Source organism: Bos taurus, chromosome 12 (assembly GCF_002263795.3).
Source record: "Bos taurus isolate L1 Dominette 01449 registration number 42190680 breed Hereford chromosome 12, ARS-UCD2.0, whole genome shotgun sequence".
NCBI lineage: Eukaryota > Metazoa > Chordata > Mammalia > Artiodactyla > Bovidae > Bos > Bos taurus.
Genome location: NC_037339.1, coordinates 20,509,942 through 20,535,788, shown reverse-complemented (window position 1 = coordinate 20,535,788; position 25,847 = coordinate 20,509,942). Strand labels below are relative to the sequence as shown.

The window sequence follows — 25,847 nt, the reverse complement described above, 5'->3', positions numbered from 1 at the left end:
ATGATGTTGGTGGAAAGGATGCTTCTTTCTTGAGGAAGCCACAAGGATGCCATCAATTAACATCTGGGGAACTGTTTCATCAGCACTCCACAGATGTAAAGTGTAGATGTGCCTACATATTCGAGACCGTCTCACCACCGTGCCTGGCAGAATGTCACAGGCAGAGGATGCGCTCAAGAAGAATACATTTATAATATCTTTTCCTGGTTACATTTTAAAAGTCATGGTTATTTTTCTAGAGCAGGATATCAACATTAAACATTTTTTTGTATCACAGATCTCTTTGAACATCTGATAAAGCCATGAACATTTTCTTCCTCAAAAAGAAAGAAAGAAAGAAAAAAAACAATCCCCCTCCCACAGCAAACTAAACCATGCTAAAGTGTATATCCCATAACATTTACTACAATATCAAGGGGCTCATAGTTTCCTCTGACGCCCATCTCAGCTTAAGAAAATGCCTGTGCTGGAGATTTTCAGGCTTCAGTTCTCTGAAGTTTGGGACAGAAATAGACTGTGTAGAAAAATGAATACAATAATGATATGTAGCATTTGGCTGGGAAAAATTCTAGAGGGAATCTCCCTGAGATTGTTGGTAGCGGTAAAGAATGTGCCTGCCAGTGCAGGAGACCCAAGAGACACATTTCCATCCCTGGGTTGGGAAGATGTCCTGGAGTAGGAAATGACAACCCACTCTAGTATTTTTGCCTGGAAAATTCTATGGACAGAAGATCCTGTTGGGCTCCAGTCCATGGGGTGGCAAAGAGTCAGACACATCTGAACACACATACATAGTGAGTCTTATTTAAATGAAAATGTGTTCAAACTAAAGAAAGGGATTTTCTCCATACATGTGGCCACCCTCAGCTCTCTGAGGCTTTTGTGCAGAAAGTTGTGGTAAGATATCTGAATCCTCCTGTCTCCACAATAGCCTGCTATCCGGTAACAGCAGCGAGGTCTCCTTACCCCAGGGTGAGGCACCTCCAGGTCACTGGGATGCTACTCAGAGTCCAGCTTATCAGGGATCTGAGAGCCTCCTGCCAAAGGTCCTGGCTGTGTCCACCCAGGCGCATCTCAGGGGGACTGGATTTTACCTCCAGCAACATGCTATTTTTGGCTTAGCGCTGTCTTTGCAAAGTAGGATTTCAGGCGTTTTGGTGAGGGGGAATTCAGGACCAGGGCCAGCTCAACAGAAGTGGAAACATAAAAACCCACAGCAAGATCCAGTCAAACCGAGTGAGAACACATCCAGAAATGCAAAAGGAAAAGGAGAGAAAATAGCTGAGCAGGGAAACGCAGCGTCACACGTTCCCCATCCAGCTGGGACCTTTGATGGAACATCGAGGAAGGTATTTGTCCCCCGGGGTGCTTCAAGCCAGCCAGGGAACTTGCTTTTAAGGCTCAGGGTGCGCTCTCTCACGTCCTCAGGTGGTTTATGGCATCTCGGTTATTGGATGTGAAAGTTTCCCCTATGAGAGATGCCCGGGTTGCCCGCCTGACCGAGCCCACACTCGCTGGGATTCCGGGACTCAGGGGCCCCCGGGAAGGCAGATGGGGGCAGTTCCGCAGGTTGGCTCCCGCGCCCCCAGCTAGATCAAGTGGCGCCGCGCAGGCAGCTGGAAGGCACCCACAGAGAGAAACCCAGCACCATGCTCAGAAAGCTCCACTCCATCCTTCACTCCGGCCCGCACAGGAAGGCAGAGGTGGCGGAGAGCCCTTACTACCACGGCCCCAGCTCCGCCGTCAGGCTGATCCGCAGCAGCTCCGTGTACGTGGTCGGGGACCACGGCGAGAAGTTCAGCGAGTCCTTAAAGAAATACCGGAGCGCCGGCAGCATGGACCCCAGCCTGTACTACCTGCAGCAGGAGGGGGACCGCGCGTGGATGCTCTCGCGCACCCAGGACTGCCTGCAGTACTTACAGGAGCTGCTGGCCTTGCGCAAGAAGTACCTTAGCAGCCTCAACGACCTGAAGCCCAGCCGCGCCCCAGGCGTCTCCTCCACCTCCTCAAAATCCTCCAGGGGCGTAAAGAAGTCTGCCGCCAAAGAAATGAAGGTAAGTGCCACCGTGGACTTCCCTGGTGGCTCAGATGATAAAGAAATTGCCTGCAATGCAGGAGACCTGGGTTCGATCCCTGGGTCCGGATAATGCCCTGGAGGAGGAAATGACAGCCCACTCCAGTATTCTTGCCTGGAGAATCCCATGGACAGAGGTGCCTGGCGGGCTATAGTTCATGGGATCAGCTGGACATGACTGAACAACTAACACTTTTTCACTTTCTTTCAAGTGCCCCCAGGAAATACTATGGACAAGAGCATTTTTCTGAGAGGCAAGTGGGAATCTTGGTTCGTCCAAGCACAGCTTAATTAACCTGCGTGTTCTGGGCACCAGCTCCAAGACCTCAGAGAGTCTCCATGGCCATTTCCCCAGCCTGGGAAGGGTGGCTTGTCCCATGTGGAGTTTTTGGGTGGAGGCCCAGGGGGAGGGACAGTTTCTGGCATCCCCAGAGCAGCCCACGAGGAGGGCCTGGGCTCAGTCTTCAGGCCAACAGTTTGCCTGTCCCTTACTGCCCACTTCCCAGGTGAGAGGAGGCTTTTATGACATTTGCATGACAGCTCATCACTTCAACACATCACTTCTCAACAAGTTATTGTTACTTTTATTAATACAATCACATCTGACAGTCCCAGTGCAAAGCAAACACTGGGAGGATTTGCTCTGTCTGTGTGAGGTGCTCAGGTTCTCAGGGGACTCAGTCACAGCCTGAGAGAGAGTCTGTGACTCTAGGAGACTGAATGACAACTTTGCTGGGCACTGGGTCTCCCTGCCCAGGCAGACCAAGCAGGAAATCAGTGAAGGGAAGGACCTGCATTTTATGGTTTCCCTGGTGGCTCAGACGGTAAAGAATCTGCCTGCAATGAAGAAGACCTGGGTTCGGTCCCTGGGTAGGGAAGATCCCCTGGAGAAGGGAATAGCTACCCATTCCAGTGTTCTTGCCTGGAGAACTCCATGGACAGAGGAGCTTGATGGACAGCAGTCCATGGGGTCGCAAGCGTCAGACGTGACTGAGTGACTAACACTTTCACTTGTACTGATCACAGCGTTTGTACACATTATGTTTTTTGGAGGTAATTCCAGTAATGCCAGAAGAGAAGCAGGGAGAAAGTCCTTTGGGATCACAGAAGGACAAGCTGAGGCTCGGTGACCAGATTTTGCTAAGACCCAAATCTCACTGTTTCTCGTTCCTTTGTTCCCTAAATTATTATTATTTTTTTTATGTCTGAAGTTTGAGGCTGTTTCAAATCCCCATCAATCATTCTCCTGAGCTCTAAGGTGTTCAGAGCAGGCCTTTCTGCCCTCTCACCCCCTACCTCATCCTGGCTGCCTCCCCAGAGTGTCCTGCAGGCCTGCAAGTCCCATTAACACTGACCAATTGGTCTGTTATCAGATCTCTAGGGCTTGGCCTCACCCAACTGGTTTCAACTGTCTGCACTTTATCCCATGTGGGAGCAGTGTAAATAACCATTTGAACTCTCAAAGTAGGTCAGTGTTGGGGCCCATGGAAGTATCCTGCTCTCAGGTATGGGTACTGATCCTGCAGCCAGCCAGTTGTAGATTTGGGGGCCTGACACCCCTCCTTCGGGGCCACCTCCTCCTTCAGGGCCACCTCCTCCTTTGTGGTCACCTCCAATGACAGAGGGGGTCACCATGGCTTCTGGACTCCTCTCCAGCTTGACTATCCTGGGGTTCTCAGCTCCAGTTAGATTCGCTCCAGACACTTTGTGCATGCGTGTGTGCTAGGTTGCTTCAGTCGTGTCCGATTCTTTGCAACCCCCTGGACTGTAGTCTGCTAGGCTCCTCTGTCCATGGGATTCTCCAGGCAAGAATACTAGAGTGAGTTTCCATGCCCTCCTCCAGGGGCTCTTTCTGACCCTGGGACCGAAGCCACGTCTTTTGGGTCTCTTGCATTGGCAGGTGGGTTCACTAGCACCACTTGAGAAGCCCTGTGGTCTCTGTAGCCTTGAATATTGAGTTTGTTCTGTCAACTTGTGTGCTAGGGAGAAAGCTGGGGACAGAGTGTGAGCCCAGCTATAAAAGGATCTTCATAATGAATAGGTACCGTGCCTTCAAATCATTTCAGCGGAAATACTTCCTTACTTCCTAATCATTCTACAGAGGGTCTGAGAGGATTCATATACCAGCAGCATGAGGTGGCAACAGACATTGGAAAGCTGGGAGAGAAAAAGCATCCACAGAAAATCAAGACAGCTCAAGAAAACACGCAAATCCTACAGCTGGGTTTGGCTTTGCGCTTCCTGGGCGCTGCAATGTAAAAAGAGCAGGACTTATTTCAAAATTCGGACTAAGAGGAAGAACCATACCTATTGTTTACAGGAATCCAAATTTTTCCCAGGTTTAAATTCTAAACTTTCTCATAGAGGATCTGATACCGGGAACCATGGGTGACGTCATTTGTAACACCCTCACTGATATTTTAGTAACAATTCATCAACATGTGTATCATTCCTTCTTTCCTTCCTTCACTTAACAACACATACTTATTGAGCACATACTATGTGTCAGGAACTCTCCAAGATGCTGCTAAACGAGCCAAAGATCACTCTCATGGGTGATCATTCTTGTGGGAAAGGCAGGCAGTGACCCAGGAGTCAGATTTCTGGAGGCGATTTCTCAGAGCCCTGGCGGGTGGCCACCAAGTCGCACGAGGCACGTATCCTAGTGAGGAACTAGGGAAGGGACCTGGCTGTGTAACTCCTGCAGGTCTTTTGGACCCAGTGGAGGATTCAGATGCCAGAGGCACGGGGCTTAGGCGGGGAACCACATACCCTTCCAAAATCTCTGTCAAAGTCCCCTAAAGATGTGGTGCAGCTTCTGAGAGAAAAAAGCCCGTGAGAAGTTAAAGCTGTCCTGCCGTGTTTCTTGCTATTTCCCGCCTCATCCCAGCACTTTGGAAAGCGAATTGCTCTCCTTCAAGCCTGCTTTGGGGTCTGGTCTGGGACGAGGCTGTCCTCAGCCCTGGCGTGTTTCTCCCCTCACCTCGTTCCCATGGTAATGTCTTCAAGCTGCCAGAGGTCTCTGGGTTACTTCCCTTCTCTCTTTTCACTCCCCCTCAACACATCGCTTTCTCTCAAGCTTGGCTCTCTTTTTTTGGAGGGGGTGGTAAAATAAGGATAACACAGTATTTACCATTTTCACCGTGGCATTTCATAGCACCTTAAATGAGCGCTTTTCAGTATCCTCAGATTATGGGTAATGAAGTCTATCAGTCAATGAATTATGAAATTAAGTGCTTTTCTTTGATATAATATACATTTCTTTTAAAGAAAAATGTGCAACCCTGTGTACTATCAAATGGTTAACTGCCAGACAGAAATCAGAGCTCTTTACCCCAGAGCTTTCTGTAAGCTTTTCCAAATGATCAGTTATATAGACCCATGATAATTCAGCCCAAAGACAGTAAGCCCTAATTAACATCTTTTTAGAATGCTTTTCGAAAGTAAATTAGTAGAAACTAGAAAATGCATTCCTTTAAGAGGTTATGGAGGCTCTAAAAATACTTCATTTAGAAATTAGGAGAATGTTTTTATAAAATGTTTGACAACTATCTTTTATTTCTTAAAATATAACTCTCTTTAAAATTCTTTAAAAAATTAAAAAATTCCAAAAAAAATTGAAAGTTACCATTTGAACCATTTTTAAGTGTGTGGTTAATTCCCTGGCATTAAGCGTAATGCTGTGGAGCCCACTACTATCCATTCCCAGAAAATTTTCATCAGCCCAGACACAAAGTCTGGGTCCATTAAGCAGTGACTCCGCATTTTCCCTTTCCCCTAGACTTCTGTATTCTCCTTTCTGTCTCTATGAATTTGCCTCTGCTGCTGCTAAGTTGCTTCAGTCGTGTCCGACTCTGTGCGACTCCATGGACAGCAGCCCACCAGGCTCCTCCATCCATGGGATTTTCCAGGCAAGAGTACTGGAGTGGGGTGCCATTGCCTTCAGGAACTTCATATAAATGGAATCGCACAGTGCTTGTCTGTCTGTGACTGGCTTCTTTCTCTTAGCATAGTGTTTTCAAGGTTCATCCACGTTCTCAGAACCTCCTTCCTTTTTAACAGTCCATGAGCTTGGGCTTTTTCAAATATTTATTTTGATTTATTTATCTGGCTGCACCAGGTCTTCATTGCAGCATGCGGGATCTTTAGCTGTGGTCTGTGGACTCTTTTTTTTTTTTTGAAACAAAATTTTCTTTTTATTTGATGTATTCTATTTGCACTCTGTTTCTTTGAAAAATGCTGGTCACAAGCCATGACTTTATTTGATGACTCCTGGTTTTAAAAAATGGTCACAAAAAAGACTTCTAAAGTGACAGAAGGTAAAGTTCTTTGGTCATCACTCATGAAATGTTACCTTTAGACTCCATTTCTCCGTACCTGACAGTATTTTTTTTTTTAATTAATTTTATTCTATTCTCAAACTTTACATAATTGTATTAGTTCTGCCAAACATCAAAATGAATCCACCACGGGTATACATGTGTTCCCCATCCTGAACCCCCCTCCCTCCTCCCTCCCCACGCCATCCCTCTGGGTCGTCCCAGTGCACCAGCCCCAAGCATCCAGTATCGTGCATTGAACCTGGACTGGCATCTCGTTTCATACATGATATTTTACATGTTTCAATGCCATTCTCCCAAATCTTCCCACCCTCTCCCTCTCCCACAGAGTCCATAAGACTGTTCTATACGTCAGTGTCTCTTTTGCTGTCTCGTATACAGGATTATCGTTACCATCTTTCTAAATTCCATATATATGCGTTAGTATACTGTATTGGTGTTTTTCCTTCTGGCTTACTTCACTCTGTATAATAGGCTCCAGTTTCATCCACCTCATTAGAACTGATTCAAATGTATTCTTTTTAATGGCTGAGTAATACTCCATTGTGTATATGTACCACAGCTTTCTTATCCATTCATCTGCTGATGGACATCTAGGTTGCTTCCATGTCCTGGCTATTATAAACAGTGCTGCGATGAACATTGGGGTACACGTGTCTCTTTCCCTTCTGGTTTCCTCAGTGTGTATGCCCAGCAGTGGGATTGCTGGATCATAAGGCAGTTCTATTTCCAGTTTTTTAAGGAATCTCCACACTGTTCTCCATAGTGGCTGTACTAGTTTGCATTCCCACCAACAGTGTAAGAGGGTTCCCTTTTCTCCACACCCTCTCCAGCATTTATTATTTGTAGACTTTTGGATCGCAGCCATTCTGACTGGTGTGAAATGGTACCTCATAGTGGTTTTGATTTGCATTTCTCTGATAATGAGTGATGTTGAGCATCTTTTCATGTGTTTGTTAGCCATCTGTATGTCTTCTTTGGAGAAATGTCTATTTAGATCTTTGGCCCATTTTTTGATTGGGTCATTTATTTTTCTGGAGTTGAGCTGTAGGAGTTGCTTGTATATTTTTGAGATTAGTTGTTTGTCGGTTGCTTCATTTGCTATTATTTTCTCCCATTCTGAAGGCTGTCTTTTCACCTTGCTAATAGTTTCCTTTGATGTGCAAAAGCTTTTAAGTTTAATTAGGTCCCATTTGTTTATTTTTGCTTTTATTTCCAATGTTCTGGGAGGTGGGTCATAGAGGATCCTGCTGTGATGTATGTCAGAGAGTGTTTTGCCTATGTTCTCCTCTAGGAGTTTTATAGTTTCTGGTCTTACATTGAGATCTTTAATCCATTTTGAGTTTATTTTTGTATATGGTGTTAGAAAGTGTTCTAGTTTCATTCTTTTACAAGTGGTTGACCAGATTTCCCAGCACCACTTGTTAAAGAGATTGTCTTTAATCCATTGTATATTCTTGCCTCCTTTGTCAAAGATAAGGTGTCCATATGTGCGTGGATTTATCTCTGGGCTTTCTATTTTGTTCCATTGATCTATATTTCTGTCTTTGTGCCAGTACCATACTGTCTTGATAACTGTGGCTTTGTAGTAGAGCCTGAAGTCAGGTAGGTTGATTCCTCCAGTTCCATTTTTCTTTCTTAAGATCGCTTTGGCTATTCGAGGTTTTTTGTATTTCCATACAAATTGTGAAATTATTTGTTCTAGCTCCGTGAAGAATACTGTTGGTAGCTTGATAGGGATTGCATTGAATCTATAAATTGCTTTGGGTAGTATACTCATTTTCACTATATTGATTCTTCCAATCCATGAACATGGTATATTTCTCCATCTATTAGTGTCCTCTTTGATTTCTTTCACCAGTGTTTTATAGTTTTCTATATATAGGTCTTTAGTTTCTTTAGGTAGATATATTCCTAAGTATTTTATTCTTTTCGTTGCAATAGTGAATGGAATTGTTTCCTTAATTTCTCTTTCTGTTTTCTCATTATTAGTGTATAGGAATGCAAGGGATTTCTGTGTGTTGATTTTATATCCTGCAACTTTACTATAATCATTGATTAGTTCTAGTAATTTTCTGGTGGAGTCTTTAGGGTTTTCTATGTAGAGGGTCATGTCATCTGCAAATAGTGAGAGTTTTACTTCTTCTTTACCAATTTGGATTCCTTTTATTTCTTTTTCTGCTCTGATTGCTGTGGCCAAAACTTCCAAAACTATGTTGAATAGTAATGGTGAAAGTGGGCACCCTTGTCTTGTTCCTGACTTTAGAGGAAATGCTTTCAATTTTTCACCATTGAGGATAATGTTTGCTGTGGGTTTGTCATATATAGCTTTTATTATGTTGAGGTATGTTCCTTCTATTCCTGCTTTCTGGAGAGTTTTTATCATAAATGGGTGTTGAATTTTGTCAAAGGCTTTCTCTGCATCTATTGAGATAATCATATGGTTTTTATTTTTCAATTTGTTAATGTGGTGTATTACATTGGTTGATTTGCGGATATTGAAGAATCCTTGCATCCCTGGGATAAAGCCCACTTGGTCATGGTGTATGATCTTTTTAATGTGTTGTTGGATTCTGATTGCTAGAATTTTGTTTAGGATTTTTGCATCTATGTTCATCAGTGATATTGGCCTGTAGTTTTCTTTTTTTGTGGGATCTTTGTCAGGTTTTGGTATTAGGGTGATGGTGGCCTCATAGAATGAGTTTGGAAGTTTACCTTCCTCTGCAATTTTCTGGAAGAGTTTGAGCAGGATAGGTGTTAGCTCTTCTCTAAATTTTTGGTAGAATTCAGCTGTGAAGCCGTCTGGACCTGGGCTTTTGTTTGCCGGAAGATTTTTTATTACAGTTTCAATTTCCATGCTTGTGATGGGTCTGTTAAGGTTTTCTATTTCTTCCTGGTCGAGTTTTGGAAAGTTGTACTTTTCTAAGAATTTGTCCATTTCTTCCTCATTGTCCATTTTATTGGCATATAATTGTTGATAATAGTCTCTTATGATCCTTTGTATTTCTGTGTTATCTGTTGTGATCTCTCCATTTTCGTTTCTAATTTTATTGATTTGATTTTTCTCCCTTTGTTTCTTGATGAGTCTGGCTAATGGTTTGTCAATTTTATTCATCCTTTCAAAGAACCAGCTTTTGGCTTTGTTGATTTTTGCTATGGTCTCTTTTGTTTCTTTTGCATTTATTTCTGCTCTAATTTTTAAGATTTCTTTCCTTCTACTAACCCTGGGGTTCTTCATTTCTTCCTTTTCTAGTTGCTTTAGGTGTAGAGTTAGGTTATTTATTTGACTTTTTTCTTGTTTCTTGAGGTGTGCCTGTATTGCTATGAACTTTCCCCTTAGGACTGCTTTTACTGTGTCCCACAGGTTTTGGGTTGTTGTGTTTTCATTTTCATTCGTTTCTATGCAAATTTTGATTTCTTTTTTGATTTCTTCTGTGATTTGTTGGTTATTCAGCAGCGTGTTGTTCAGCCTCCATATGTTGGAATTTTTAATAGTTTTTCTCCTGTAATTGAGATCTAATCTTACTGCATTATGGTCAGAAAAGATGCTTGGAATGATTTCTATTTTTTTTTGAATTTACCAAGGCTAGCTTTATGGCCCAGGATGTGATCTATCCTGGAGAAGGTTCCATGTGCGCTTGAGAAAAAGGTGAAATTCATTGTTTTGGGATGAAATGTCCTATAGATATCAATTAGGTCTAACTGGTCTATTGTATCGTTTAAAGTTTGTGTTTCCTTGTTAATTTTCTGTTTAGTTGATCTATCCATAGGTGTGAGTGGGGTGTTAAAGTCTCCCACTATTATTGTGTTATTGTTAATTTCTCCTTTCATACTTGTTAGCATTTGTCTTACATACTGCGGTGCTCCTGTGTTGGGTGCATATATATTTATAATTGTTATATCTTCTTCTTGGATTGATCCTTTGATCATTATGTAGTGACCTTCTTTGTCTCTTTTCACAGCCTTTGTTTTAAAGTCTATTTTATCTGATATGAGTATTGCTACTCCTGCTTTTTTTTGGTCCCTATTTGCATGGAAAATCTTTTTCCAGCCCTTCACTTTCAGTCTGTATGTGTCCCCTGTTTTGAGGTGGGTCTCCTGTAGACAACATATGTAAGGGTCTTGTTTTTGTATCCATTCAGCCAGTCTTTGTCTTTTGGTTGGGGCATTCAACCCATTTACGTTTAAGGTAATTACTGATAAGTATGATCCTGTTGCCATTTACTGTATTGTTTTGGGTTCGAATTTATACACCATTTTTGTGTTTCCTGTCTAGAGAATATCCTTTAGTATTTGTTGGAGAGCTGGTTTGGTGGTGCAGAAATCTCTCAGCTTTTGCTTGTCTGAGAAGCTTTTGATTTCTCCTTCATACTTGAATGAAATCCTTGCTGGGTACAACAATCTGGGCTGTAGGTTATTTTCTTTCATCATTTTAAGTATGTCTTGCCATTCCCTCCTGGCTTGAAGAGTTTCTATTGAAAGATCAGCTGTTATCCTTATGGGGATTCCCTTGTGTGTTATTTGTTGTTTTTCCCTTGCTGCTTTTAATATTTGTTCTTTGTGTTTGATCTTTGTTAATTTGATTAATATGTGTCTTGGGGTGTTTCGCCTTGGGTTTATCCTGTTTGGGATTCTCTGGGTTTCTTGGACTTGGGTGATTATTTCCTTCCCCAGTTTAGGGAAGTTTTCAACTATTATCTCCTCAAGTATTTTCTCATGGTCTTTCTTTTTGTCTTCTTCTTCTGGAACCCCTATGATTCGAATGTTGTAGCGTTTAATATTGTCCTGGAGGTCTCTGAGATTGTCCTCATTTCTTTTAATTCGTTTTTCTTTTATTCTCTCTGATTCATTTATTTCTGCCATTCTATCTTCTAATTCACTAATCCTATTTTCTGCCTCTGTTATTCTACTATTTGTTGCCTCCAGAGTGTTTTTAATTTCATTTATTGCATTATTCATTATATATTGACTCTTTTTTATTTCTTCTAGGTCCTTGTTAAACCTTTCTTGCATCTTCTCAATCCTTGTCTCCAGGCTATTTATCTGTGATTCCATTTTAATTTCAAGATTTTGGATCAATTTCACTATCATTATTCGGAATTCTTTATCAGGTAGATTCCCTATCTCTTCCTCTTTTGTTTGGTTTGGTGGGCATTTATCCTGTTCCTTTATCTGCTGGCTATTCCTCTGTCTCTTCATCTTGTTTAAATTGCTGAGTTTGGGGTGTCCTTTCTGTATTCTGGCAGTTTGTGGAGTTCTCTTTATTGTGGCTTTTCCTCGCTGTGTGTGGGTTTGTACAGGTGGCTTGTCAAGGTTTCCTGGTTAGGGAAGCTTGTGTCGGTGTTCTGATGGATGGAGCTGTATTTCTTCTCTTTGTTCAGTCGCGCTCCTTTCGAAGAGTTGGATTGCTTTTCTGGGTGCCTGATGTCCTCTGCCGGCATTCAGAAGTTGTTTTGTGGAATTTACTCGACGTTTAAATGCTCTTTTGATGAATTTGTGGGGGAGAAAGTGTTCTCCCCGTCCTACTCCTCCGCCATCTTGGCTCCTCCCCACTGTGGACTCTTAATTGCAGTACATGGGATCTAGTTTCCCGACCAGGGAGCCAACCCAGGGCCCCTGCATTGGGAGAGTGTAGTCTTAGCCCCTGAATCACCAGGGAGCTTGGGTTTTGATGGGAGGTGAGGAGGCAACGTTTGAGATTACACTCGGATTTTGTCCGGAGTGCTCATCAGCACTTGGGGAATTCCCTGAGGATTGCTCCCCATATTTTTAGGGTCAGATGAACAGGTGAACAGCCGACATCCCTCTGTGAGAACTCAGCCACCCAAGGGGACCTGAGCCTCACCCACCCACAGTGTCTGGGCTACCGGGGAGGCAGTTTTGGGTTGGCTGCAATGCACTCAAGAAACTCTGCCCAGAAGGTTTGGGAGGAAGTATTTTCCAAAGCTAAGGTTCCTGGTCACCTACCCCAGTCCAAAGAAATGTCTTTATTTCTGTGTGTCTTCTAGCTCTGAGCAGCTTGGATTCCCGATATGTCTGCCTGGATGAATGAACCAGCTCTTCAATGTACAGCTCTCCCAGCACCAATCTCCTTCCCCCCTCCCCCCTGAGCCCCCAACTAAAGAAATTCAACTGCTACAAGAATAATTTAAACAGAGCCAGTGGAATTCTGAAGAATGCCTGCCAAATGTGATTGATTTTTATTTAAAGTAGTTTTGCTCTGATAATATATAGCTTTCAGAATAAATTTTCTGTCATTGGCCGTTCAATCCTGGTGCATGAAATAAGACCATGTCAACAGCAAATAGATTTTTTTTTCTCCTCTATGGTAGAAAGCTCTAAATCCAATTCACCTAAGAAGATCCTATATCCACCTATAAATGGCATATGGGATGGGGAAGCAGGGCCTGGATTCCCATATACCCCTGGGAATTATTTTTCAGTTCTGTTGGGGGGAATTTCTGCAAACATGGTGATACAAAAGTGCAGGTTTTCTGTGGGCATCAGTTACTGGAAGTCTCTAGTACTGGGCCTGTATCTGGTCGGCAGAGTTAAAGGGCAGTAAACATTCAGTATGAACTGCAAAGAATTTCTATTATGCTTGGCAGAGCTCCCCAGAAGATGACAGACAGTAAAATAATGACGGATAACAGAGTATCCAATTCCTCAGCCCCCTCAGTCAGATCACAAGATGGGTAATTACATCCCCAATCTATCTTCCAGACACCTGCTGCTTGCTCGGCTTAGCAACAACACTTCCCCCTCCCATTTCCCTCTCCACTACACCCCACTCACCCGGCTAACTTCTTGTCTTTTTAAGACAGCAGAGAAAGCACTGCCCCAGGCAGCCATGTCTCAGGTCCACAGTCTACCACGGTGAATTTCTCTCTTCCTTGGGTCTGGCCCTTAACTCAGCACTTAGCTCCCAGCACCTAGCACTCAGCACGCAGCCCTGTAATTGTCATTCATTTGCTGTGTCTGCTACTGGCCATGATCTCCTTGAATGGAGTCACCATGTCTTATTTATCTTTTTATCTCCAGCTTCTAGTGAAGCCCCAGGCATACAGTAACTCAATAAACAAATAACCTGAGAAACCCCAGTTGTAATTTAAAAAGAAAACTGAAAGGTTTATGGGAGACTTGGTTTTCAGTGAGTGGAAAATTATCTTTTGTTTTTAATAGAGTAGAGTATATTTGGGTGTATTCAGATGAAATGATAGCCTAATAATTAAAGCATCTCATGTGTAATGAATCCGAGTTTACTATCAAAAGGACACTTTTTTTGGGTAAACATTTTTTCTAAGGTATATTTACTCATTAAATGAAATTTATAAAACACAGAAAAGTTGAAGAAAATTGAAATAACTTAGAGCATATCATCCAGAATAATCACTCTAAAATGTTTAAATATATTTTCTTTCAATCATTTATTTCTTGTATGGTTATAGATATGTATAGTAGTGTTGCCAGATAAAATAGAGGATGTCTATTTAAATTTGGATTTCAGATAAATGATGGATTTAAAAAATATAATTATGTCCATACAATATTTGGTATATATTAATACCAAAAATTTATAGCTTATGTAGAATTGAAATTTAACTGCCATTAAGTTTTTTTAGTTCCTGAATTTGGCAACCTTTATGTATGTATATGTATAAATTTATTAAATTTGGCATATACCATATACTTTTAAATAACTTATATCTTGGGTTCTTTTCTATCATTAACTTGTTTTTGAAAACTGAACTTTTAATGGCAAAAATTTAACTCACAACCCTTTAAACAATTGTTCAACATTGTGAATGAATTCATCTTACTCTGTCTATAAAGGCATCTTTTGGACAGTTATTCCTTAGTGTGATTAACAGGTCAAAGGTTAAAAGTCATTTTTAAAGGTTCTTCTACATATTGTTTTCCAGAAATATTTTATAATTTATGCCTTCATCAACAGTGAATTAGAAGGCTCTTCTTCTTGTATTTTATCAACACCAAGTAGTGTCATTAATTTTTAAAGTCTATTGATTTAATAGATAAACTGAATTATCTTATGTACTCGTTTTGAATTATTGCTTGAGCAAACAATGACCCTCTTGTTTTATCAAACCAATGTGTACTGTTGATTAATGGATTGCCCATTCATGTCTTTATACATTTTGGCTCTAGGAAACTTTTTTTAAAATTTATATGGATTCACGTCAAGAATGTGAGCACATTGTCTGCCACATGGTTAAAAATATTTTCTTAATTTTATATATAGTTTAATTTTACTTGACAGTACAATTTTATATATCATTAAAAACATTACCAGTTTTTTTATGTAGTTAAACGTATCAGCTTTTGTCTTTGATACTTCTTTGTTTCATGCTTAGAAATCCCTTGTGTGTCTCAAGGTCAGTTACGTATTTGCCATTTTCCTCCTTTTTTTTTTAGTAGTTCCATAAAAACCCCAGACCTCTTATCTATCAGCAATTTATTTTTACACATAGTGGGAAGTGAGAATCCTATTTGAAATTTTTCCCAGATAGCAAAGATTCAACACCATTTATTGACAAATCTATCCTTCTCTCATTGGATTGTAATGTTTCACTTATCATGTGTGAAGAGTTTTATACTATGCTTCAAGGCTATTAATTCAGTTCTATTAGTTAGGCTTCGAAGAGTTTCATAAGTGTGAGCAAACAACATTTACTTACTGTTTTGCTAAAGTGAAAGGATCATTTAGGCGACCTTTAAGGGGAGGAGTGGAGAAGGTACCAGGTACTAGCAAAGGAAATAATGGTTTTAAGATTATAATGCTGGAGAAAAAAGACAGCTTGTCAGACCGTGAGTCTGCAACCTCTAATACCAAACACAGAAGAGGTACAGCTATGCTTCCAAAATGATTGTACCGCTTAGCTATAAGAGGTAATTCCCAGGTCTAGTTACCCTATAGTTTGTGCCAAACCCTGCCCTTCCTTTTCATCTTTTTGGTCTGATTTTTCTCAGCTGTATTGTCTACATCACTATTTGGTTGTTGTTTAGCTCGGACAAGTCTACCAATAGCTTATCTATTGAAAACGTGGATGTGGACGTGTGCACGTATGTATTTAAATTTCAGTGATTATACCTTTCCCCACGTTGTTTGTCAGATCCACAGTTCTTATTTATTGTTTTTTACTGAAGCATAGTTGACATACAGTGTTGTGCCCATCTCTGCTGTACAGCAAAGTGACTCAGTTATACACCTGTACACATTCTTTATAATATTCTTTTCCATTATGGTTTATCACAGGATAATGAATATAGTTCCTGGTGCTATAGCATAGGGCCTTGTTGTTTATCCATCCTGTATCTAATAGCTTCCACCTGCTAATCCCAAACTCCCAGTCCTTCCCACCTCCTTCCACCTTGGCAACCGTGCGTCTGCTCTTTATGTCTGTGAGTCTGTTTGTGGTTTGCACATAGGCTCATTTGTGCCATATACAGTTCTTGTTTCTTAAGCTCCCATTCGTTTATCACAAACCCCTCTTCAATGATGGGTACACATTTCCCAGGTGTTGTGATATAAAAGGGATAAGAATAACGTTGGATTTGATCGTAAATAACAAGGATGGCATTCCAAGGATGGCAGAAGCAAAGAGGATATATTTGAGCTTTTAAGGTTTATCCTGAAGGGCTGCTTTTGAGAACATTACATTGCTTATGGAAAAATTTAAACTGGTTTGCATTTCATTTCACCCTGCTGAATGAGCCAAGGGAAAATGATCTCCCCAAGCCAGCCAGACCAGTTCCACACTTGATCCTGTAAATTTCATCTCAATGCATTGACATTTTGATTTCCAGATGTTTTTAGCTCAAGGTTGTATTATCAATACTCCATAAAAATAAGGGGTACAGAGTTCTCAAAATTTGTCAGGTTAAATCCAAAGGTATAAGTTAGCATCATAAAAACTGTTGGAGAATATAAACATTAGATGATAGCATGTTTTTGAACCATGGTGTTGGAGAAGACTCTTGAGAGTCCGTTGGACTGCAAGGAGATCCAACCAGTCCATTCTGAAAGAGATCAGCCCTGGGTGTTCTTTGGAAGGAATGATGCTAAAGCTGAAACTCCAGTACTTTGGCCCACCTCATGCAAAGAGTTGACTCATTGGAAAAGACTCTGATGCTGGGAGGGATTGGGGGCAGGAGGAGAAGGGGACGACAGAGGATGAGGTGGCTGGATGGCGTCACTGGCTCGATGGATGTGAGTCTGAGTGAATTCCAGGAGTTGGTGATGGACAGGGAGGCCTGGCATGCTGCGATTCATGGGGTTGCAAAGAGTCGGAAACGACTGAGCGACTGAACTGAACTGAACTGAACTGAATACAGCATACATTTATTCGTTCAACAAATTACTCTGTGTCAGGCACTGAAATAGGTGCCCAACATTCATAGATGGAAAGACAGCACATCTGCCCTGATATAGCCCATAATCTGAAGCACCATCACCTCAGCATCTGGCCTGAACCACACTGATGTGTTCAAAGAGAAGTGGGTAGAATAACAATGTTGGAAGCGGGGTGTATCCTACAGCCTGTGTCATGTAGGCAGTGGTTGGCAATGAGAGAGAGAGTCAGTTGCACAGTCATGTCCGACTCTTTGTGATTCCATGGACTGTAGCCTTCCTGGCTCCTCTGTCCATGGGATTCTCCAGGCAAGAGTACTGGAGTGGGTTGCCATTTCCTCCTCCAGGGGATCTTCCCGAACGAAGGTTCAAACCCAGGGCTCCTGCATTGCAGGCAGATTCTTTACCAACTGAGCCACTAGGGAAGGAATTGAGTATCTATCCAAAGACAATCTATCTGTGAGTGTCATTTGTCAAAGTTATTTCATAGACAAGGTTGAGAATCACGAGTCTGTCATATGACATCCCTTATATGTGGTATCTAAAAGGAAATGATGCAAATGAACTTACTTACAGAACAGAAAGAGACTCACAGACTTGGAGAACAAACTTGTGGTTGCTGGGGGGAAGGATGGGGGAAGTGATAGGGAGTTTAGGAGGGTCAGGTACACACTATATATATTTATATGCTATATTTAAAATGGATAACCAACAAGGACCTATACCTATTGTATAGCCCATGGAACTCTGCTCAATGTTATGTGGCAGCCTGGATGACAGGGGTGTTTGGGGGAGAATGGATATGTGTGTGTATGACTGAGTCCCTTTGCTGTTCACCTGAAATGATCATAGCGTTATTAATCGGCCATACCCCAAAACAAAATGAAAGGTTCAAAAACAACAAGAATCATGGGCCTGGTGTGCGGCTATGAGGGTTTCATACAATGTTGCTGTCCACACAAACATAGAAAAGCAGTGCCCGTGTCTCTCTGCTGCAGGGTGAAAGCGTCAGAGAGGAGGTGCCACGTGAGGTGGCCCCTGGGGAGGTGAGGGGGGTGGGCCCCAAGCACGAGAAGGGAGGAGGCGGCGCGATGTTTCGTGGTGGTCCTCTTGGCTTTGGGTGGGCTTAGAACCTATCCAACCTACCCTAACCTCTGACAAAATGTTGCTGCTCACACTTGCATGTTGGTTTTGGAGCATCCAAACCTCTTGGAGACAAACACTGACAGATCCCAGAAGAAAGTAAACAGATCAGAGAAGCTGAAGGACCCAAAGGGCAGGTGAGACCAGGCAGGATGGGAGCGGATGTGAAATGCAGAAAAATACACTGCCTTGGGGGACTCAAACATTACAGTGAGGAATACAGTGGAGTTTGGTTTGGAAAAGTGCAAGGGTTTCATCTGGGGAAAGTAATCTGAGACCCAGGCTTGTTGTGAAGGAGTCGGACAGGGAGGCTTGGAAAATGATGACCTTAAGGCCACTGAAGGTTAAATGTGAAAGGCAAACTTGAGTGGAGCTGGCAACGTAATACAGATGCTCTCAGGGAATGCTCATTGCCCTGGGGCTGCGCGGGCTGAAAGAACACGAGCCCTGGGATGCTCAGGCTTGAGCAGGTGCCCCAGAAAGCAGGTGTGTCGCAGTCTTTCCAAAGAAGTAGCCGAAAAATTCTGGGCCAGGAAAAGTCAAAATGGGAAGGAAGGAAGGAAGGAAGGCAATCCACTTTTATTTAAGAGTATTGAGTTCAGAGAGGGAGAACTGGCTCTCACCCAACGGTGCGGGTGACTGAAGTCCCATTTTGTCCAATCATCGCTTTGTAAAGTAGACTTTCTGTGATCTTAGCCTGAGTCCTAAACCCTGAGCTTCAGTTGATGTAGCTCCTGTGCTAGTGGTCTCACTTGGAGACCAAGAGAATGTCTTAATAGAGGCGAGAAAGGCCCAGGGGAGCTGCAGAAAAGGCGGGGAAAGTCAGAGTCATCCTGAGTTTGAAAAAGGGCTTGAATAGGCCCAGGGAGCCTGGACTTGCGATTAGCCTTGGTGTCACCAAACCAGGCTCGTCTACCTAATTCACATGAAACCCAAATGCTGAGATGCCAGGGTTTGCAGCCAAGAGAAGGTTTATCCACAAGGCAGCCGAGCGAGGAGATGGGGGACAAATTCAGATCTGCCTCCAGGAAAGCAAGGGGCTCTCAGGTATTTATGGGATAAAGAAGCAGGGTGGCCTGGGGCTTTGGGAGCTTGGGGAAAAGTGACTAGAAATAAGGAAAAAAGGGAGCAATTGTCATTCTGTGCAGGCATAGCTAGGGTACAAGCCTCTGCCTGCTCAAAAATGCAGGCGCTTAGCATCATCTGAGGGAGAAAGAGCTGTCTCAGCCACGTCCTGATGGTCAGATAGGAGCTGGTCAGATAAGGCGTTCAAGGCAGAGGGACTAGCAAGCGAAAACACAGGGAGCTGCCTCCAGAGATGAGCCTTCCGGTCATCCGACTGTGGGAGGGTGGCCTGGCTGGCTGAGTCCATACAGACTGTCAACCAGTCCCTTAGTTTTCCATCCCCATCCTTGGTGTCCCTGGCGCTGCCAAGTCTGGAACATTTCTGGTTTTAAGGGTCAAATTGTCCTGCTTCTGAAGTGCTTCCAATTCTGCCCGTGCCCCGCCCCATGCCCACCCCGCTGCCGCTCTCTGGAAGGCAAGTTCCTCTGCTCTGTTCCAGCAATTCCTCCTCTTCAGCTGCATTCCATTTGCCAGGAACTCTTGGCTATCTCTCTCACTGACCACCTCTCTCTTGTTCTCTTTGAGTTTTAACCGCCCCACCCCTTTCATTTTCATTTGCTCTCTGAACGGGGCAGGATAACTACATATGAACAGTTTTCCACTTTTAACAGAAAAGGTTCAGTATATTTTGAGATACTTCAAAATTTTTCTCCAAGAATACTTCTCATAAAAGGAAAAAAAATCCACTATTTAAAGATGCTTCTTGGGAATTAGCTGGTGGTCCAGTGGTTGGGACTCTGTGATTGCACTGCAGGGGACATGGGTTAGATCCTTGGCCAAGGAACTAAGATCCTGCAAGCTGTGGCATGGCCAAAAAAAAAAAAAGTTCCCTAGTGGTATAAAATGCATTTTTGTTGTTGTTCAGTCACTCAGTCATGTCTGACTCTTTGTGACCCCATGGACTGTAGCACACCAGGGTCCCCTGTCCTCTACTATCTTCCAGAGTTTGCTCAAAAAATGTATATATTTCACCAAAATCTTATGCGTGTATAAAGATGTCATCCTTTAGTTTCCTAACATGCAAATCTGTGATTAAATCACTTTCATTTTTAATACCATCCCACTTTCAAAAGGGTTTTCCTGATAGCTCAGTTGGTAAAGAATCTGCCTGCAATGCGGGAGACCCCGGTTCGATTCCTGGGTCAGGAAGATCCCCTGGAGAAGGGATAGGCTACCCACTCCAGTATTCTTGGGCTTCCTTTGTGGCTCAGCTAGTAAAGAATCCGCCTGAAATGCAAGAGACCTGGGTTTGATCCCTGGGTTGGGAAGATCCCCTGGAGAAGGGAAAGGCTACCCGCTCCAGTATTCTGGCCTGGAGAATTCCATGGACGAGTCCATGGGATCACAAAGAGTCAGACACGACTGATCGACTTTCACTACTTTCACAATGCGCACAAAAAATAAAAGAACACTATACTTGATCCAAAGAGCCCAGGTTAACACCTATTGTCTCTTTTTCCTCTCTGAGTTCTCTCACTTCCTACATTCTTTGGGGAGTTTTTTTTTTATTAGTTCACCTGTTGATTCTGTGTCTTTTGTCCTGAGTTCTCCCCCAAAGTCCACCACAGTGCTTGGACTTCCATGATGCCAGTCACTGGTGACTGACTGGGGGCTGTTGTGAAGATGATGATGGTGATGAAGAGGAGGGGGAGGAGGAAGGGGAGGAGGAGGAGGATATCCTGAAGGAGAATGGATCAGGACAGAACCCGGAACCTGGTCTGACTTTCAGTAGATTTCTTAAACACTTTATATTGTATTAATATCATTGCTTTAACTTTTCAAACAATCATACCAATTTAAGTGTATTCCACGATTGAACCTGAAGTTGGCCACTTTTCTTACTGACAACCTCTTCTGGACTGTTTTATTTTCAAGATATCTCATCCCCTCTTTTCTGCTGTGAGCATCTCATCACCGGCCCCGGGGAACTGGACAATCTCCTAATTGGGCTTATCTGCAGGAGACAGGCCAAAGAAAGACAAATTATTTTGCCTAATGGCGGATAACAACAGTCCCTGATCAAGACAGAGGCAGATCGACTCATCCTTTTATATCCCTCCCCCGCCCCCTGCCTCCCCTTGAGATAACGGAAAATCCACCAACTATGGCATCTGTGGATCTGGAGTATCTACCTTCCTTTCAGGGGCACTTCTTCAAATTTACGTGCAAACCCGCAACATCTCTTAAAATGTTCAGTTTAAGCAACATTTGGTCCTTTTCAGCATCCCTTGCGCAGGGTGCTCCGAGCTGGGCTGGCTCACGCAGCTCTGCCCCTTCCCTCTGCCCTTCACCCCTAGCAGAAACCCACCCCTAAGAAGTACTCCCAGTTCAGCGCGGACGTGGCGGAGGCCATCGCCTTCTTTGACTCCATCATCGCAGAGCTGGATACGGAGAAGCGGCCGCGGGCTGCGGAGGTTGACCTGCAGAATGAAGACGTGGATTTCGATGGTGAGTGCCATCCCCGGGGGCGGGAGGTGGGGGTGGATGGGGTCTGTGGACTGGACTTCCCCTGATAAAGGGGCAACTCTCATTTGCAAGCCAGAGCCTGGCCCTGAGCTCGCTCTATGTCTTGGGGTTCTGGCTTTGGCCTCCCCCACACTGGGGTACCCCCTTTAACCCTCGGAGCCCTGTTTGGACAAAAACTCCTTCTCTGTGGGGCTTCCCTGGTGACTCAGCTGGTAAAGAATCGGCCAGCAATGCAGGAGACCTGGGTTCCATCACTTGGTGGAGAAGATCCCCTGGAGAAGGGAATGGCTACCCACTCCAGTATTCTGGTCTGGAGAACTCTTTCATGGATAGAGGAGCCTGGTGGGCTATGATCCTTGGGGTTGCAAAGAGTTGGACATGATTGAGCATGCACGCACGCAGGTATAGTCCATGGGGTCACAAAGAGTCGAACACCACTGAGTCTTTCTCTGTGGTCCATTTTTCATAGCTGAGGTGCGGTGGAATTTTTAAGACTCTATGAGGGAAAGCAATAGGGCAACAGTTCAAGCAAGGGATGAGGTGGGGAGTTGTTAAATGGGTACAGAGTATCAGTTTTGCAAGATGACAAAGCTGTGGAAACCTGTCACACAATGATGTGAATATACTCAACGCAACTGAATGTACACTACAAGATGCCTCAGAGGGTACACGTTATGTATCTGTTACCAGAATTGAAAAAAGAAGAAAAGGGAATGAAAGTGAAAGTGAAAGTCGCTCAGTTGCGTCTGACTTTGCAACCCCATGGCATATACAGTCCATGGAATTCTCCAGGCCAGAATCCTGGAGTGGGTAGCCTTTCCCTTCTCCAGGGGATCTTCCCAACCCAGGGATTGAACCCAGGTCTCCCGCACCGCGGGCCGATTCTTTACCAGCTGAGCCACAAGGGAAAAGGGAATAGATAAATTATATTTAACCTATATATTATCTTTAACCTGTATATTTGATTATGTAGGTTGGCCCTGGACAGCACTGTTTGCTAGACCTGACTCTGATCTGTCACCATTTGTCACCACTCTGCACCCTAACCCTCCCCACCCCACCACCCAGTGCTCCCTCTTGTGGCCCCCACCGGCCACCACTCTGCAAGGGTGTGGCGGGCGGGAGAGGGCCAGGGTGCTTGCTCAAGCCCAGCTTGGACTGTTGGAGAGGGTGGGGTAAGGTTGAAGGTGATGCTCGTCTTCTGGCCAAGGTGTATCACTGGCTGCCTCCTGATGGAGAGCAGACAACTCCACCACATTCATGGGGTCGAGCCCACATCCAGGATTCAACTGTCAGTTTCTTTAGTCTTTGATTGGCTCTCGGGGCTTCACTGGTGGCTCAGTGGTAAAGAATCTGCCGAAAATGCAGGAGACTTGCTGGAGATGCAGCTTCAATCCCTGGGTCAGGAAGATATCCTAGAGAAGAGGGCATGGCAACCCCCTCTGGTATTCTTGCCTGGGAAATCCCATGGACAGAGGAGCCTGGTGGGCTGCCGTCCATGGGGTCGCAAAGAATTGGACGTGACTGAAGCGATTGAGCACGCACACCCATTGAGGACATAGGTGATATCTTCAGAGTTAAAATTTTTTAATGGAAATGACTTTATGTGTTTTTCTCTGATAACAAGAATAACATATGTTCATTGTGAATCAAGTGAGTCAAACAACATACTAAAGCATAAGGAAGAAAGTAAAGCATTTGGCCTGTAATCCTACCACCCAGAGATAATAATCACTGTTAATGTTTTGGTGTATGTTCTTTCAGAAAGGTTTAAACATAGACTCACTTTATTATTCTTTTTAAACAAAAATAAGATCTCTTGCCTATTTTTTCATCCACTCTTTTCACTTACTTTACAATACATCGAGGGCATCTTTCCAAGTCCAAAAACATAGGTCTGTGTGCTTATCTTTAATGGACACATGCTTGAGCATTTTCTCCCTGCCCCATAATTGCAGAGTTGAATCATTCCCTTTGCTCGGCTCTCTGGGCCTTCTTGGTGGCTCAGATGGTATAGAATCCTCCTGCAATGCAGGAGACCCAGGCTCGATCCCTAGGTCAGAAGATCCCCTGGAGAAGGAAATGGCAACCCATTCCAGTATTCTTGCCTGAAGAATTCCACGGACAGAGGAGACTGGTGGGGTTCAGTCCATAGGGTCGCAGAGGACCGGACATGACTGAGCGACTAAGCATGAGCACGCTGGCACAAGCTGGGCCTTCCTAAGCATTTACCATTTTACCTGTGTATTTATTGTGAGTTCTCAGCCCGAGTTGCCCGCTCCGTGACCTTCCGCTCCCCTCTCCTCCCCATGGTGAGTCCTCCTCTCCCGGGGCCCGGCTTCTCTCTTCCAGTGGCCACCAGCTCCCGGGAGCATAGTCTGCACTCTAACTGGATCCTCAGGGCACCCCGACGGCGCTCCGAGGACGTCGCAGGGCACACGACAGCCGGCCAGTTCCGGAGGAGCACGGAGCGCCGGACCATCGGCACGCAGAGGAGACTTGAGAGGCACCCCATTTACTTGCCCAAGGCTGTGGAAGGGGCCTTCAGCACTTTGAAATTTAAGCCCAAAGCCTGCAAAAAAGAGTAAGTGCTTGGGCCACGGACTGTAACCAAGATGTTCTCATGTCCACCAGACTCTTGCGGGGTGCTTCTTAGGTGCCCTGAACCCCATTCTGCATGGAAAAACTGTTCGTATTTGGGGGGAGGGAGGTCTTAGTTAAAAATTTTTGTAATAGCTTACACTTCTATTCTAGCTTGGTTTACCTCTGTCCCCAACCTTAACTGTCCCTTTAGCTCTGGGTCTGCCTCCCTTTCTGGCCACTTAGCCCTCATGCTTTGTCCATCCTGTTTCACTCTTTCCCCCAGATGTCACTGATACTCTGTGTGCTACAGATTTTTAATGACAGTTTGGGGTTGACGCAGGCATAGCACCACGAGGGAACCAACCCTGAACCAATTAGATGGTCCTGCCGTAGAAAGGCATCACCAGGCTGGGATGAAGGTCTTCTTCCTGGCCGGGTCTGTGCTGGCCGTCTTGTCATCATCTCTTGGCCTTTTTCCCTGCAGATCCTCCTCTCCCAGGACGAGTTTCCGTCTCTAACTCCCAAATCCCTGGGACTCACTCCTTCAGAGAAATACGTGCACACTTGCTCTGACCACCCCAGGCCACTCTGCAGGGAGCTCGCCTCTCACAATAGAAGCGCCTGTCTTGGCTTACCCTCCCCCCACCCCACCCATCTTCTTTTGTTTCTCTGCAAGAGCCCTCCAACTCTGATGGGTTCAGGGGTTTTCTACATCGCCTTTTGCCTCCTCCATAATAAAGGACCATGTACTGGACATATTAAACCAGGACTCAGCCCTCATCCCCCATCCTTCCTCTCCAAGGTCAGGTCCCCCCACAACCCTACGATGACACAGCTGTGTCCTCCATGAGTCCCAGCACAAGGGGAGCATCCGACAGGCTCCATCAGGAGGGTAAATCAGAGCATCCTTTCCCTGTGAGACCAACCAAGCCAAACCGAAGCCCTCTGCCTCATTCCTCCCTTCCAGCCTCGGGAGCTCCAGACAGATCCTCTTCAACTTCTCGGGAGAAGATACGGACTGGGACTCGGAGCTCTTTGCGCCGGAGCCCCCGGCGTCCCTGGGGGAGGACCACTATGAGACGGAGAACCCCTGAGGGCAGTGGCTGCTTCGGGAGCAACTCTGGGAGCGGACAGTGCCCTGACGGCCTCAGCTTGGCAGCCTGGCCAGGCTGGGTCCCCCAGAAGGAGTCTGCTTTCAGCAAAGCAGCAGGTGTGTGATAGAGTTAAAGATGGGTCAAGTCAGGTCCTTGAACACGTGGCCTGCCAGTGCCCAGTCAGTGCCAAAGACATCTGCGCGGCCTCCAGGAGGGCCCGCCATAGGGCACTGGCGGGGCTCTGCTTTCTCTGCACGGGCAGGTGGGCCAGTCGTTACCACCCTATTGGTCTTTAAGAGCAGAGGGAACGGAAGGTCCAGGCTCACTCCTGGCCTCCCCTGGTACAGGGGAACATCCCGCTTGGTACTGGAAACCAAGAAACGCACCCATCCACTCATATCTGAGCCAAAATTTTCAAAGAGAGGCGACTCCTCTGTCCACAGGGTTCAGAAACCCTCTGGTCACCTACTGAAATTGCTTCTCTGCAGAATGCTGTTTGGGAAGCAGCTGGTTCCCCCCCACCCCCACCTTCTTTTCACAGTGTTCTGGAAATTTCTGCTGGATTAGGCTGAAGATGAGGCCAGTATCCTAGCAGCAGGAGGGGGGACACAGTGTGTGAGGACCCTGCCTGGGGACCACGCTGTCTCCCCCAG

At 44.6% G+C, this 25,847-nt stretch overlaps 1 protein-coding gene across 1 annotated transcript; it reads left to right on the top strand.

The window, feature by feature from the left end:
• The first annotated feature begins 1,465 nt into the window (after window positions 1-1,465).
• Window positions 1,466-25,194, top strand: C12H13orf42 (chromosome 12 C13orf42 homolog). The gene is made up of 4 exons (XM_025000230.2): window positions 1,466-2,054; window positions 21,352-21,499; window positions 23,870-24,101; window positions 25,068-25,194. Exons 1-4 carry the CDS (start codon window positions 1,650-1,652, stop codon window positions 25,192-25,194), a joined length of 912 nt encoding a protein of 303 aa, XP_024855998.1. The 5' UTR covers window positions 1,466-1,649.
• The last annotated feature ends 653 nt before the right edge of the window (window positions 25,195-25,847 follow it).